This window comes from Drosophila takahashii, chromosome 3L (genome assembly GCF_030179915.1).
Source record: "Drosophila takahashii strain IR98-3 E-12201 chromosome 3L, DtakHiC1v2, whole genome shotgun sequence".
NCBI classification, from domain to species: Eukaryota; Metazoa; Arthropoda; class Insecta; order Diptera; family Drosophilidae; genus Drosophila; species Drosophila takahashii.
Genome location: NC_091680.1, coordinates 13945107 through 13961342, shown reverse-complemented (window position 1 = coordinate 13961342; position 16236 = coordinate 13945107). Strand labels below are relative to the sequence as shown.

Sequence of the window (16236 nt, the reverse complement as noted above, 5' to 3'; positions counted from 1 at the left end):
AAGCAGGGAAACGAATCGTCTTGGGCCAGAAATAACTGGATGACTCGGCGGGAAATGATTGTTGGCGAGCCCCGGGGCGAGTTAGAGAAGGAAATGAGCTGCACTTAAATGCATGCGAGAAAACCACTCGATGCCAACAAGTGGATAAGAAGCCACCACACAAATGATGCCCAAACGAACTATCAATGTCAGTGAATTGGCAAAAAATTTAAACTCAATTTGTATGCAGGCCAGCGGAGTTGGAATCCGAGATGTGGAAGATGTGGAGTCCGGCCGGGGCCACGAGGAAACCCTTTAGCTGACACACCTCAACGATGCAGCGACCTCAAGTGGGTCCACCGCATCCAGGTCTGCTGCGGCATTAATGTGAACGAGGTGAGCGCTGAACACCCAGCCAGATTGGTATTGGGTTCCGAGCTCCTAAGCCGCTAAAGCATGCGTAACAATGGCCAACACGAAATCTTAATGATCGCCAAGCGAAGCCAAGCCAAGGAGGAGTCGATGACCAGGCACATTTTCGTATGCCCAAAAGAGCTGGCGAGTTCCATTCATTGATTCATTCAGGTCGGGCCCTAAATGAAGTGCTCCAAGTGTTTCCAACGCACGCAGGATCGCTGCGACGATACACATATCGATTTTCATGTTTATTATTTCATTTTTCGTACATGTGTGTATGCCATCGTATATGCCTTTCCAATGCCTCTTAACTCTACAATACAATACAAAGCGCTGGCAAATGAGTTTCGGAACATAATTGGAATTTGCAGCCAACAGTTGTTAATCATAATCAATATACAGGGTGCGTAATAATAAAAGTAGTACATATAAAGTATAAGATAATTTTTAAAGCGAATATAACATATGCACGTGCCGGTGAATACTCCTCGATTTCAAGCCAATACATTGGAAGTTGGTTTAAGGATTCAAGCCACAATCTCGCCTAAGGTCCAAAAGGAGTGGGTGGGGAATTACGGGGGTTAGGGGCCTGCTGCATGCGGCAACTCTTGTCTTTTCACAACAATTTGCTAGTTTGGTTTGAATGATTCGAATTCGGAGTCGGCTTAGTTCTTGAACTGAAAGACGAGTATCAAGATGATGGCCAACAGCACGGCGCTCAGGATGCCCACCAGGATCAGCTTCTTCTTGCGCACTTTGTTCTGGAAAATACGTGATATCAATGCAGGGAACTGCTTGAAGGGATTATCGAAGTTCTTACCCTATATGAGCTCGCCTTGCGCAGATTCTCCGTTCCCTGTGATACGAAAATGCTAGTCTGCTCCACCTGCGACTCAATGGAGTCCACCGTCAGTCCCTGTTCGTAGACCAGGGCGCCCAGCTTCTTGTAGATCTCGTTCACGCCCACAATATTGCTCTCCAGCTCCCGGATGACCTGCTCCTGCTCCTCCAACGCCTGCAGGTCCACCTGCTCCTGCATCTGCGCCTGCTGCTGCTGTTGCTGTTGGTTTGATTTGCGATTGAAGAAGTTGTCCTCGAAGAAGGAGTTGTTATCCTGCTGGCTGGCGCTGCTGTTGGAGCTGCCGGTGCGCGAGGAGCCGGGTGGACGGGCGATGTTGTAGCTATCTCCGCGCGCCTGCCGCAGCGCGGTCTTCTCTATGTCCGCCGTCTTGCGCTGGACAGCCTAAAAATACCAATCGATAAACATTCCGGGCATGAGTCACAAAGCCATTTGCTTATCTGCGAGTAGAAAAAAAACAAACCTGGAAGGCGGTCAGTGCCGCCGTGAACTCATCGACCAGTCTGTCCCGCTGGATCTTCAGGTGGCGCTCCTTGCACTTGTCCACCTCGTTGATTTGATTGTTTGTGTCGGTCACCAGCTGGTTGGTGTAGGTCATTATTTGGTGGCTGTTTTGGGGAAGGGATTGTTATGTTTAGCGTGCTCTATAAATAGGTTTGAAGGGTGAATCATACTAGGGTGTTGATTGTTGATACTAGGATAGTGATTCGGTACTTAATAAGATAAGTACTACTTATTTAAGATGTAGTAAGTATACTTTCTTAAGCTCTCTTTTAATGATGAAGATTTATAAAGAATTTGAAAATATCTCATTATGAAATATATCATTACACAAATACAAATAAATGGACCTCATAAAACTATTAGGTTGTAAAATCAAGTACACTCCGCAATAAAACTGGTTTTAAAATGAAATTAAAGTTATAGGAGTTTTTTAAATATTTTTCTTTTAGATCTAATGATCTATATAGAAAGATGGTATGCATATCTCTTATCTATTTGCTGATAACTAATAAGAATACAACAATAAAGGTTATTTTTCTTAAAGATTAATCCATATGCACTAATTTAGATTAATCTTTTATGGCATATTCTAACAAAATGAGAACTTCAAGAAGAAATTATACAAATCAGTAAAACGGGAATGATTTGAAGATAATGTGTTGGAATGTTTTTATGAATCATTAAAAAATTCATTGTATGGAGACTAGTAAAAATCCCAAAAATGCAAGATTATTAACAGATCAGTGGGCTATATCTTACAGCTGCTTCTTGAGTTCCGGGGAATCCTGGGGCGTGTTCAGTTGATTGACCATGCGCTGCATAGTAGACACTGCGAAAAAGAAAAACAAAAACAGATAACAGATTAGTCATAGGCGAAAGTTTTGAACTATGTATAGAAGAGCACCCACCATTCTGCTGGACCTTTTGGATGCTGGTGGCTATGATCTGGGCCAATCTCTGGAAATCTATTTCGCTGAGGCCACCACCCCCGCCTCCAACTCCTCCTCCCCCGCCACCACCATGGCCATTCAGGCCATTCTCCATATGCTGCAAGTCCATGCTTTCGTAGGCAGACACTTTGGTGACCTTCAAGTTATCGCTGACGACAAGTTATTCCTGGAAGAGAACCGACAATCGAATTAGCTGCTGGCCCACTTATATCACATTCGCTTTTTATGCGTCTCAGCCAGTTTCTATTCGCCTGTTTGTCTGTTTGTCGAGATGTTTGTGATTCAGTTTCCTATTCCCTTTGTTTGCTGCCAACCACCCACCTTTGTGTTTGCCCTTGCTGCCCCTTTGATGACCTTCGCTAGTGGCCCTGACCCAATGGCATCTCTTTTGCACTTTTATACGCGTTGCACACCCTTTAATTTGTGGTTTTAAAGCCGTTGAAAGTTCGCAAAACTGCAATTTTATTTAGTTTTTTACAACAATTGGAAAGGAACTGCCAACTTGGGGGAAAACCACTTTCATTTAGCACCTAAAACTGCCTTATCGCCTTTTTGGTGAATGGTGACTTTGCAATACCTATTTTGCACATTTTACAGCACTAGAAAATTTATCGATATGTGGCGCGAGCTTCAAAAAGGAAATAATAAATAATAAATAAATAAAATAAATAATAAAAAAAAAAAAATAAATAATTTTTAAAAAATAAAATATATTTTTTGTTTAATTGGCTTTAATAAAACCTTAAAAAATTTTACACGATTATTTTTGTAGAAAATCCTTAACTAAAAAGGATCATAATAAACTTGGTCAGAATTCCTTAAATTCAAAATAAAGAGAATTATCTACACCATCTGAAAGATGTTTACTTTCTCTATATTGATGGCAACCAGGATAAGAACACTTGAACTAAACCGGTTTTGAAAATAAAAATATTAAGATTCTTGTTTTTCGTCAAAAAGTCAAATAATGCATTAAAGAACTTCGACTTAAAAATGTACTAACTGTATTGCTTACTTAGAAACCAGTCAGTACCAGAACCAAATAACTGGTAGACGAATTCAATGCAAACTGTTTATAATATGGAGAAGACTTTAGCTATAAACGTTTTGTATAATTCAATTAAAACAAACATTAATTATCCAAAAGCAGTATGTGAAATATCAGTTTCGGTATCCGGTGTTAGACGGGGTTAATGAACTTGAAAATATTTAAACGTGTGAGGGAGTTTCGGCGGCCTGCATCCACTAATTACATCATCTCCAACTGCGATTAACGGCATTATGCAAATGACATGTGCAACAAACCTGATTTCAGAAGAACAAAATTTCTAAAAGGGCATTAAGGCCTTTTAGTCCGATCCGAAAATCCAGATGAGAGGTTAATTTAGAAGCTTTCTAATACAGCGGGTTTTAATTTATTGTCTCAGCGCTTCGGTAATTTTTCTCGCATTTTGGGGCCCCTGTTTTTTTTCGGGGATCGTATAAAGAAGCCTTCAGTTCCGAAATGCGGCTTAGTCGATCCGTAGACTTCGTAACGGTTCGATCGAAAGTTAGTTCATCAAAATTCCGTGCGATGCGTGCTCTCCGGTTCTTTCTGGCTCTCGCCCTCCAACTCACGGCGTGTAGCAGCCAGTACAAATATGGGCCAGGTGCGTGACGTTAAGATCGAGATCAAGATCGGGCCAAAATATAAACTGAATAAAGAGTGAGAGTGCGCCAGGCCGAAAAGCAAACTCAAAACATATGCAGAATTGATTAATCAAGTGCTAAACGGAATATAAAAGTCGGCAGCCAAATAAATTAAATTAAATATTTGACACTCTTTCCCAACAGAGATGTCAAAAACCAATTTTGAAAATATATACGATAGAAATTTTAATATTCTTTCACTTAATATAAATGTAAACGTAATTAATGCAATTTGTATTTGTTTCTCAATTAAAAGAAAGTAATTTCCCTTTTTGGTGATTAATTCGAAAGTGAAGTTCAAAACAATAGCAATTGTGATCAGGTTTTCTTTTGTAAAACGACAGATGTGCTTGGAATTGATTAATTCTTGAGGTTGTACTTGAAATCATTTGCATATCAGCTTTAACAGTAAACAAACAAGATTTAATTGAGACTTGTCAGCAAATATTTTATATAAGTAATTTTAAATTTTCGCTTTTATTTTATTATAAAATGTTGTAAAATTCCAGAGCAATCTTGGGACCTAGACTCCATCTCTGAGTTGAAGAGCAAGGAGTTCTGGTTCCACGATGCCCAACGCACCCTCTACGAGAAGCTCTCCACGCCACCTAATCAATATCGGGCCAAGAATGTGATCTTTTTCCTGGGCGACGGAATGTCCGTGCCCACTGTGACGGCTGGAAGGATCTTCGATGGTCAGGTGCGTGGAGTGGTGGGCGAACGGAATCGTCTGGAATTCGAGAAGTTCAACTACGTGGGTCTCTCAAAGGTACAGTAAAAATTACAATCCATTTTTGATATTTGTAAGTAAAAAAGTCACACGCCTCCTCGTAAATTAAGCGCATAAATAACAAAAAAAAAAGAGAGTAAATTATTTTGTGTTGCCAAACTGGTCATTAAATGTGTACAATAATAAAATTATTTATACATAACTCTTAGTTCTTAAAAATATTACTTACTTACGAACGACTTGTTAGGAAATATATAATTTTGAAAATTTGTTTCTACGAAATACGGTAATTTTATAAGATTAAAATTTTATATACACACAAAAAAAGCATGTCTTCGTAAAATCGATATGTGCATGTAAATTTCTGGTTATGTAAAACCTATATCGTTTTTACATGAAATACTCATTTCGACCATATCAAATTTACCTGGCCGCATATCAAATTAAAATTGATCTTAAATTATGTAAAATCGATCTACGTTTCTTATTGATATTTTTTTGCGTGAAACTAAAGATTATAAATGAGCATCTCTGTTAAAAATCGTATCATCAACTGCCAGAAAATCAGGTGTTAAGCTAATAAATTGCTAATTAATTTAAGAAATCGGTTCTAAAATGTGCTAAAACTATTAGTTACTGATTAAGACCTCACTTTCATTTCAGACCTATTGCGTCAATAAACAGGTGGCTGACTCCGCCTGCACGGCATCGGCTTACCTGTCGGGGATCAAGGCGAACTATCTGACCATCGGAGTGAGCGCCGATGTGGAGTTGAACGACTGCAAGGCCTCCCGATTGCCACAGAATCGTCTCTCCTCCATCGCCGCCTGGGCGCTGAAAGGTAGGAAATCCGCTGGACTGGTGACCACCACCCGGGTGACCCACGCCAGTCCCGCGGGCGTCTATGCCCACACCTCGAATCGCGACTTCGAGAGCGACTACGATGTCACCAAATTGGGTCAGAATCCGGGAAATTGTCCCGATATTGCCCAGCAATTGATAGATGGGGAGGTGGGCCAGCGATTGCGGGTGGTGATGGGTGGTGGAACTATCAAATTCCTGCCCAACACCACCACGGATGTGTATGGAAACAAGGGTCAGCGGTTGGATGGCAGGAATCTCATCGAGGAGTGGCAACAGACGAAACCAGGAAATGCCCGCGTGGTCTTTAATCGCACGGATCTGCTGGAAAACGATAACCAGAACACGGACTTTCTGCTGGGTCTCTTTAATGCCTCCCATTTGGCCTATCACCTGGACGAGAGTGTGGACACCCCTACCCTTCCCGAAATGACGACGGCGGCCATTAATGTGCTCTCCCGGGATCCCAATGGTTACTTCCTGTTCGTGGAGGGCGGGCGCATCGATCACGCCCACCACGAAACGAAGGCCAAGAAGGCGCTCGACGAAACCGTCCAATTCTCGGAGGCTGTGAGGAAGGCACGTCAACTGACGAATCCCTGGGACACCTTGATCGTTGTGAGTGCCGACCATGGACACACGGTGACCATCAGCGGCTATCCGGATGTGAACAACAGCATTGTGGGTTTGAACTCGGAGCTGAGCAACGTGGACCAGTTGCCCTACACGGCCATTTCCTACGCCAATGGTCCGGCCTACGAGAGATTCTACAAGTCCACGGACGGCGAGGTGGAGCGAGTTGATCTCCGGACCCTCGACTTTTCGAATCAGGATGCCATATATCCACATGGTGTCCCCATGGCCGAGGAAACCCATGGGGGCGGCGATGTGGCCGTCTATGCTCATGGTGAGTTGATCTAAATAAAGGAAAAAAATTTTTAACACAATGCAATAAATAAAAAAAATATTCATTGTAATTTTGCAAAGTAAATGCAAGTCAGAATAACAAAACCACTGATCTAAATAAATTTCTATTTGAATATTCTATATATCTATTATAAGGAATTTATTAAAAAGCTTTTATAATTTTTATCTTTTATTTTATAGGTCCTTGGTCTCATCTCTTCACTGGAGTTTACGAGCAAAGCACTTTGCCGCATTTAATGGGCTTCGCCTCTTGTTTGGGACCTGGTATTACATATTGCGATCTGCAGCCCAAAGCTAGATACAATCCTTAGTTAAATATATTAAAGAATTAAGACAACGCTAAATAATTAGTTTAAATTAAAAAGCTTTTATATTTGGTTAAAGCTGTTTTGCTTAAGAAATATGCAAATATTTAAATGTTCAAATAAAGTTAAGGTGGATTCTTAACATCTTTCAAAATCTTCTTTATAGCTTTTCGCGATTTAATAAAATAAACCGATGAGCGTTAAATTTTGTGGTAACTCCCCTTATATTTACAATTTCAAAAACCGATACAAGCTATCGATATTATCGATCGATATTTTGCCGTTTGACACTTAGGTATATTTAGGCGGTTCTCAAACGGTTACACTAAAATCCGCACCGGTAAAAAAAAAATAAACAGGAAACAAATTGCGTATTTGTTAATTGTGAAAATCTAGCGTAATTCCTAGAAATTAACGCGTTCAGATGTCAGCCACAACTGACGAGGGCTCCCCGCCCAAGGGAGATCAGAGTTCGGAAACCAAAGAGCCCGGAAATCAGTCCATATTCGACATTGAAATGGATCATCCGGATTCGGATTCTAATGAAAAGGAATTTCGGGACTTGACTAGAAATACGGATAGCGTGGATACCATTTTAAATACAACTACGGATGTGGCGGAAGTAATCGTTAAAAACACGGACAGTGATGATACGGTTCTATTCGAAGCGCCGCCAGATTCGGATGTGGAAATGGTGTCCACCAAGTCGGATGCACAATCGGATGCAAAGTGGGATGCCAAGTCAGATGCCAAGTCTGATCTCAAGTCCATAGTCAGATCGCCTCCCAATTCCTCGCCAGAATCGGAGCAAACGCTTCCCGAGCGGCGGGAGCGGCGCAAGAAGACCAAGGAGCGCCCCGCTCCGCCGGAAGCGCCACCGCAGAAGCTCAACTGGAAGTGGAACCTGCGCATCCTGATCTCCAATCTGTACATGAAGAGCGAGGATCGTCTGCCGGGCGCCTGTGTCCCGAAGTGCCTGCACAACACCAGTCAGTGCACGGAGAAGCATCGCTGCTCCATGCTCCCCGATGCCCCCAACTTTACGGCCGTCCAGGCGCTGCGTACCACGCTGCATGGCCAACACTACGATACCTTCCTGGACATCCTGGAGATGATGGCGCTGCAGTGCGTCTACCCGGGCGAGGGAGTCTTCGACAGACTCATCGACATGGCGATGGTTGGTTTACCCATCTAATCTAATCAAAAATCTAATCATGTTCTTTTACAGATCCTGATTGCCAAGGAGATGAGCGTCAAGGAGCTGGGCGACACCTACAACAAGCTCATACGCACCTTCTTCCTCCTGGTCGACGCCTTCCCGCCCTGCTGGACCGCCCTGCGTCCCTACTACCTGAATTTCCTGGGCGTCAAGAATCAGGCTACGCGCGATACCCGCTCCACTGATTCGCCCCACAAGCTGCAGTTCTACCTGGATCTCCTCGAGGAGAATCTCTCGCAGTGCAGCGACGAGGAGCTGCGCGAAAACACCAAGTTCTATGAGAAGTTTGTGTTTAATTTTTCCGAGGAGGAGGATGCGAATATGTCGCAGGAAACTGTCTTTTTGCGGCATGTCCAGGAATACGATTGGCTGAGTGGCAAACTCTGCCTGGACGACTTCAAGCGAATGTCTCCCGCCGTCCGTTTGGCGCGACTATGTGATGTGCTGAACATGCTGACCTGGGTGCTGGAAATGGAGTTCCTATCGTGGTTGGATCACAACAGGTTGCGGCAGTCGGAGTCGGAGATGTTTCAGGAGGACTCCAAGCCGTTTGCCGCGATTGTGTTTGGAATGACGGCTAGTAGTCGGCTCACCGACATCGTTAAGCAAATCATGAAGCTTTATGGACTGGCGGCAGCGAAATCTATGTACCCTGAACGCCAGAGGATTCTCCAGGTGAGCTGCGTTATGAGTTGCTTACTTTTTACCTTGAAAACAATATTTCTTATCCCACCAGCGCCTCATTTCCCTCGCCATAGAAGTTAGCAACACGGCCGAGCTAAAGTACGTGGATAATGCTGTGGTCTATCCGAATTTGGGCCCCCAAACCCGCCTGCTCATCGCAGACTTCTTCAAGATCTTCAAGTCGCAGAACCCCAAGCACATTAGCACCTACTTGAAGACCATTCCGCAGCTGGATCACCCGTACCTTCGCTTCGAGTTCACGGACCACTTTCTGCAGCTCTTCTACTTTCCCAAAAAGCTACCTTTTGGACCTGAAAAGGTGGTCGAGGAGTTCGGGTTACGACATTGGCTGAATTACAAACCGAAAAGCGAGATTGAGGACGAGGACGACGACGAACAGTTGTCCCGCGAGGACTACTTGGGATTGCTACTAAGCGGTTTGAAGGACTTCGACAAGTGGCTGAATGTGGCAGGCTTTTGGAAGTATTTAAAGTGCAAGGAGCAAGTGCAGCCATTGACCACGAGAACCAGCAGTCCGCTGGCCACCCCGGTGGGTGTGATAACCGGTGATGAGCACAAGGTGTTCATGCTGGACGAGATGGAGGACGAGGTGCACACCTGGAGGGAGCGCATGAACACGAAGGTGATCATAGGCAGGCCAAGGGTGAATCTGCCGGTGGCCAGGATCAATGTGGCTAAGATGTGCCTGCGCTACGGCGAGGAAGTGCGACAGCTGCGATTCCTGCGACGACTGCTGCAAAGCAAAGTCCAAAAGGAGGTCGACGTCTCCGATTGGCTAACTTATCTGGACAGTTTCCTGCTCGGCGACGATCCACCATCGCAACCGGGCTCCGCATCTGGAACGGATTCAGATGAAGATGACTGAGTTCCCCTATTTCCTAAGCTCAATTTCGTTTTAAGGCCTGTCGAACCGAAAGTTCAATTCATTTTTAGTTTCTCTAGGCTCATCGGTTGAAAAAGATCTTTATAATTATGTTAACTAATGTTTAACGAAGCGGTTTCAAATAAGAATGCATTTGATTCATTGCCATTTGTCATAGTTTTTCTTTTGTTTCTGTATTTCTCCATTGCAAATATATATTTATGCTGTAACTAAATACACAATTACGTACACATTTACATATAAATACAGCTACTGCGCATGTACATACATACTTTAATAAATATATATATATATGTGTATAATTATACAATATTATCGCGATTTGTTTTTAAGCCTTTTGCTTGCTTGTTTTCCATCTGCCACCTCGTTTTGCCTAACGTTTCTTGTCTTTGTTCATTGTATGTCTAAATTCTTTGCAGTTTTACATTTTACACACTCAACTATCATTAAATTAGGCTCTTAAATGCTAATCTCACTACGTCACTTATAGGTAAAGTATATGCATACGCGTGGGAGGATTTGGGGAAGCTGGGTGCAGAGTTCCGAATTCCGATCTCTACGGATCTTGGATCCTGCTGGAGATCCGCATATCATATCATCGCTCTGCTAGGTTGGGTTTATGGGATATTCGTTTCTGCTGCCGGCTTTCTTTCAATTCGTTAACACTACACATTTATCAACATTTATTTATTATTTAGGTTTCGTTTAATGTATCTCATCGCCACTTCCCGGCTCATCCATCGATTCGTATACATTTTGGGGTATTTTCGTTTTTGTTGCGCTTTGAAATCTATAGGAACTTGTGGCAGGAGTCCCCTGCTGCAGTTTTTAAAGGTAATTAAGTCGGGCTGTGTGGAAACATAGAAAACAAAGAGGTAACATAAAAAGTCGCAGGATGTATTTTTAGAAAATATTATTTTCTCTTTTAAAAAGGGTTTGTTTTACAATTTAGTTAAACTCTCTCCTTAACGCCGCCGCCGCTTTCGCTTTATACATACAAATTGGAGTTGGGCTTTGTACAGAACTTGTTGCATTCCTATCGCACAATTAATTGTTAATCAATTGGCGGTAGCTTGTGTTTACTTCATTAACTAATATTTAAACGAAGGCTAGAGCGTAACAGCTTTTGTGTTTCCAAATTATGCCAATGCAGAAATTAAAACTACTAAGACTAATCGATTAAAATTAACAAAACGCTGCATTTAAAACTATGGCTCTCTAGGGACTACGAAATTAGATAGTTTCGACCACTTAACGCTATTAGAATTTTTTTGTTTGCCGTTTTCTGTTTGGGGTATTGTTTATGGTTGATAGTTGTTATACGAAATTAAATAATTAAGCTAGGAATTTTCAAAACAAATTGTATTTGTGTGTTAGCCCAGACCAAAACGTCGGCAACTTTGACTAAGTCAAGTGCGTACAATTTATCTTAAACGTTAAATGCTAAATTAAACAATTTGAAAGTGAGGCGGATGGACAAATTTAAAATTTGAATTGGCTTCGTAAAGCATTTTATGTCTGTTTTCTTACACGCAATGACTTTTCGCTTATTACGGTATTAGTTTTCTTTTTCTATTAGCCATTTAGCTTTCTTCTAGTTATGGTTAGGATTATTTAAGTGAGTAGAGAGTGTGGTTTAATCTATTTCCGGGGCTGAGAATGTGAGATAAGGTCCTTCTTCCTCTGGTTTTCTACTATTACATTTAGTATATCTGTTTCTGGTTGCGGATTTCTGTTTGTGTTTCGTTTTTCTGGGAGCATTGGGTGCTGGTGTTGGCGCCTTTCGGTTAGCTACTTTTGAAGCGTTTGCTATACATTCATCTTGGTAAGTTCTTAGTCACACATTTAAACCTTAACAACAACAACAATGTTCGCTACAATTAAACAACTAACAACAACGTAAGCGTACACACCAAACATGGCTCACTTCTGGCTCGATGGCTGCTCCTCTTGATGCTCGTGCTCCTCTTGCTGCTCTTCCTGTTCCTGATCCTGATCCTCCTCATCCACATTCTCCTCCTTGAGCACGTACTCGAGGAGCAGCTCATCGACTCATCCCTCGCGCTGCGTTGCCGCCGCCGCCGCTGACGTCGTGGCTGTGCCGCCATTCGATGGCGACTCCACCTTGATCACTCCCAGCTGCTGCAGCTCCTCGCGCGTATGCTGTATGCGTCCCACCACCACGCCGCCCATGGTCACAAAGCTGCCGTCCGCCGTCACGGCGCCCAGTTGCATGGCGCTGGAGAGATCCCCCAAAGCGGCCACATTGAATCCCTCCTGGAGGTGCTGCTGCTGTTGGTGTTGGGCCACTGTTGTGGCGGAGGGAAGCGTGGTAATGGTGACTCCTCGCTGGTCAATGTGCTGTTGCTGCGGAGGCGGAGGATGCTGCTGATGCTGCTGCTGTTGATGGTGCTGCTGATGCTGGTGTTGCTGCTGCTGCTGGTGGTGCTGATGGTGGTGTGCCGCCAACGCCATGCGTCCTAGTCACCCCTCCTCCTCCTCCGTTTTGATCTTAACAGGAACGTAGACCTTGTCCATGACGTGGATCTTTATGTGGTTGTTGAGTGTGCTGGACTGGCGGAACTGCTTCTTGCAGATGACGCACTCGAAGGGCTTTTCACCTGTAAAAAGGATTACTTTTAGAAACTATTATGGAATAACTTAATGCTCTACTCACCCGTGTGGATCTTCACGTGGTTGGCCAAAGTGCTCAGCTGACGGAAATGCTTGGGACAATAGTTGCAGTTGTAGGGCTTCTCGCCCGTATGGATCTTCAGATGGTTCGTCAGCGTCGACGATTGACGGAAGGTCTTATCACAAACGTTGCATTTGTAGGGCTTCTCGCCAGTGTGGATCTTCACGTGGTTGGTCAGTGTGCTCAGTTGCCGGAAGCGACGATCGCAGACGGTGCAGTGGAAGGGTTTCTCCGGCTCGCGGACAGCTCCTCCTCCGCCGGATGGCAGCGCACCCTCGCTGGGATGCTCGCCATGTCCGTTGGCCAGGTAATGATCGCTCGGAATCGTCGTCGTTGGACTGTGCGTGGTCAGGTGCGTCAGGTGTGGCGGCGGTGGAGGCGGCACTGCCGGCTGCTGTTGCTCCGCCGCTGCAGCCTGAGCCGCTGCTGCCTGGGCGGCGGCCATCGCTGCTGCTTGGGCGGCACTGTGCGCCTCCGCCGAGATCCCGCTCAAGTGCATCTGGAAGGGCAAGGGGATTTCCGTGGGTGGCGGCGGCACAGAGGGAGGTCCGCTGGATTGCTGCTGCTGCTGCGGATGATGTTGCTGCTGCTGCTGTTGCTGCTGTTGCTGTTGCTGCTGGACCGCCGCCATGTGAGCGGGATGGGGATGCGTGGCCTGGGTGACCGTCTCATTGTTATTGTTATTCGCTATGGTGGTTTGGGGCTGGGCGGCCACTATGACAATGTCGCAATTGCTGCTCATCGCCGTGGCAGCTGCATGGGCGTGGGGCAGGCTCTTGATATGCATCATGGACTGCTCGCTGGGATCGGGAACGCGGATTTGGAACTTTGGGGTACCTCGGTGACTTGATGAACGGAAAGCTGGCTAACAAACTAAGATCGATGCTTCAAAAATGCCACGACATGCTCATCTCTGGATGTTGTTGTTGCTAGTGCCTGTGTTTTTGGAGAAGGGAGAATGGAGAGTGGAGAATGGAGAAGGGAGATTGTGGGATTAGTCGACGGCGGCGGCTTGGCTTTTTGGTATGCAAAAATATGTGAGGAATTCCCAAAAACACACGAAATACCTAACTGCGAAATTATAAATCTAAATTATTCAATAGCTGACACACTTCGCTAACTGGGCCCCTTCTGCCAGTCCCCCCTTTTCCCCACATTCTCGGCGTTCTTTTTGTACCATTATTGGAAAAACGCAATTTGAGCTTTATAAACCGAATGTACTCTAGACCACCATAGATAAATGCATAATAGTTTAAAAACGTTGGTACTTTTAAACCTTTGTAAGAGAGTAAAGTTTAATGACAGATCGGATCATGCGGCTATATAGTTTATTTGTCATTTAAAGCATAGCTTTAGTAACCTGTATCTATCATAGGAACGATGTAAACCTACTTGCGTAACTTGAGTATCTTTGAATCGTATTATATCTTAAAGTAGGATGGTCGTTTTATAAGGTTAAAAGGAAAAAAAATTTTTTTTATTAAAATTGGAATACTATAACTTATAAATGCCACAAGATTAGGCGATATTATTTGTACTAAATTCTTTGTTTTTTGAAAATAGAAAAAACGTCCAGGTAAAAATGGAATTTTTCTTAAAGTGTGATATTTGTTTTACAAGGTTTTAAAAGGGAAATAATGTGTTTTAATGATTACTTTTACTTTACTTTTAATATTACTATAACTCATAAATACCACAAGATCACGCGATCCCATTTGTCTGCTTTTGAAAATGGGAAAAACTGAAGGTAAAAATTTACTTTTTTTCTAATTTAAGATTTGTTTTTGGGATATCATTTAATGAGTACATTTGGCGTTACCAAAGATCGGATGACTATATGCCATATCTTCTACCGACTAAATAAGGTTGTCTATAACCCCTTAGGGTATCAACACTTCGACTTGCTCGCGATAAAGGGCATAAATTATAAATCATTCGATTATGCATTTTAAAACAAAATAAATACGCGCGCGCTGCCTGAATGCATGTAACTTTGTTACTTTTTTATTTCGAGCGCTGGTTTTTACGTCCGCCGGACAGGTTACTTGGCACGCCCCCCGCCCGCCGCCCCACTACTCACACACACACAGCAGCAACACACGGGCCAACACACACACACACATGGAGCACTCAGGTATCTCTCTTTTTTTTGGTGTTGAACTGACAGCGTGTTACTTTCTCGCAAATTACATGTGTTTTCCTGGCAACCAAAGAAGTTGCTCATAACTCTACCCATGGAATATCCATCTAATCGAAACATAGATCACCTGGTTGACGCACTGACCTTTTTTGGGCGGGCTTTTCGGGGGAGATTTTCCCTTTTTTAAAAGCAGTTTTTCCACTAACACGTTGCCTTCGGATCACCCCTCTCGCTCCCCCCCTTCGCCCATAAGTGGCAACCACTTTCAGTCGCACACTCACACACACGGAACACTCGCACACACACCCGTACTGTGTAAAAGCTCTTTTGAGGTTAGGAGACTTTTAATTTTGGAGCTCTCCGCTCGAAAATGTCCATTGTTTTTCACGCTCCTCCGAAATCCTACGATTACCAGGTGATTACGACTCGAAATCGGCCATTCTGAGACACACACCCGCACTCTTTTGGGGCGCCCACACATTGACCTACCTTTCCATTTTGTGGCTGTGCTGTGTGGGGCCTTTCAGGTTTAGATTTCCCCCCGTTTTACATCATTTTCCGCACTCGATTCGGTTTTTTTGGGGACACAGGCCGTCGGCAGGGAGTTCGCGCTTTGGTATCGCCAATCGAAAACGGGGCCTCACAGCATTATCTGTGGCTGGGTCTTCATTTATAAAAAGCGTATAAACGTTAGAAAAATAGTACAAATATTTCTTTTCTTTTTTTACTGTTTCGCGTACAAAATAGACGCGAATGAACTAGTGGGGATGGGCGATAGTTTTGGGGGGACCTGTTACTGGTCACGAGTGCGACAGAGTCACGAACGGTGGTCGTGACTTGCGGGGAAAGTTGTGCTTTAATAAAAGGGTTAACTTTTTATGGTTAAATTAAGGTAATTTAGATGTAAAAGTTGATGAAAAACATGGTTTGTGAAATTTATTTTAATATCCATGACTTATGTATATTTTGTGACCAAACTTGACCAAATAAAATAGTTTTAAATAAAAATAGTGTGCATATATGAAGTGTATAATTATGGTAAATAAAATAAAAAATGCATAAAAAATGGGTAAAAACACTTTGCTTTGAATTTAAATAAATCTGCATATATAAATTTTAAAAATTAATAAATAACAACCATTAGAAAGAAAATGAAATATATAATTTGGTTTAATTACTTTTCCAAAATGATGATTAAACATTTTTTATTTTCTTAAATTTTTTACCCCAATTCAGAGCCGAAAGTAATTTTAAAATCACTTTTCAACCGTGACGCATCGTGACTATCGAATGCGCCATCCTGCGCCAAATGAACTGGTTCCACTATCGAATGTTCCCCCGTGAACGTGCAAAGTTTTCTCTGCTCTTTTTTT

At 43.3% G+C, this 16236-nt stretch overlaps 4 protein-coding genes across 4 annotated transcripts; 2 read left to right on the top strand and 2 right to left on the bottom strand.

Annotated features, from left to right (window-relative positions):
* Nucleotides 1-631: 631 nt before the first annotated feature.
* Nucleotides 632-3210, bottom strand: Syx7 (syntaxin 7). The gene is made up of 6 exons (XM_017155182.3): nt 3031-3210; nt 2668-2875; nt 2519-2588; nt 1719-1863; nt 1217-1639; nt 632-1157 (listed from the first exon to the last, which is right to left on the bottom strand). The coding sequence occupies exons 2-6, from the start codon at nt 2816-2818 to the stop codon at nt 1062-1064; spliced, it is 885 nt and encodes a 294-aa protein (XP_017010671.3). The 5' UTR covers nt 2819-2875; nt 3031-3210; the 3' UTR covers nt 632-1061.
* Nucleotides 3211-4215: 1005 nt separating this feature from the next.
* Nucleotides 4216-7241, top strand: Alp1 (Alkaline phosphatase 1). Its single transcript, XM_017155186.3, has 4 exons — nt 4216-4358; nt 4908-5167; nt 5792-6896; nt 7097-7241. Exons 1-4 carry the CDS (start codon nt 4283-4285, stop codon nt 7225-7227), a joined length of 1572 nt encoding a protein of 523 aa, XP_017010675.2. The 5' UTR covers nt 4216-4282; the 3' UTR covers nt 7228-7241.
* Nucleotides 7242-7540: 299 nt separating this feature from the next.
* LOC108066563 (uncharacterized) lies at nt 7541-10340 on the top strand. The gene is made up of 3 exons (XM_017155131.3): nt 7541-8398; nt 8450-9115; nt 9177-10340. Exons 1-3 carry the CDS (start codon nt 7646-7648, stop codon nt 10008-10010), a joined length of 2253 nt encoding a protein of 750 aa, XP_017010620.3. The 5' UTR covers nt 7541-7645; the 3' UTR covers nt 10011-10340.
* A 564-nt stretch (nt 10341-10904) lies between these two features.
* Aef1 (Adult enhancer factor 1) lies at nt 10905-15638 on the bottom strand. The gene is given in 3 exon segments (XM_017155132.3): nt 10905-12649; nt 12706-13659; nt 15353-15638. Coding segments are annotated over 2 exon segments (1377 nt in total). The 5' UTR covers nt 13514-13659; nt 15353-15638; the 3' UTR covers nt 10905-12080.
* Nucleotides 15639-16236: the final 598 nt, after the last annotated feature.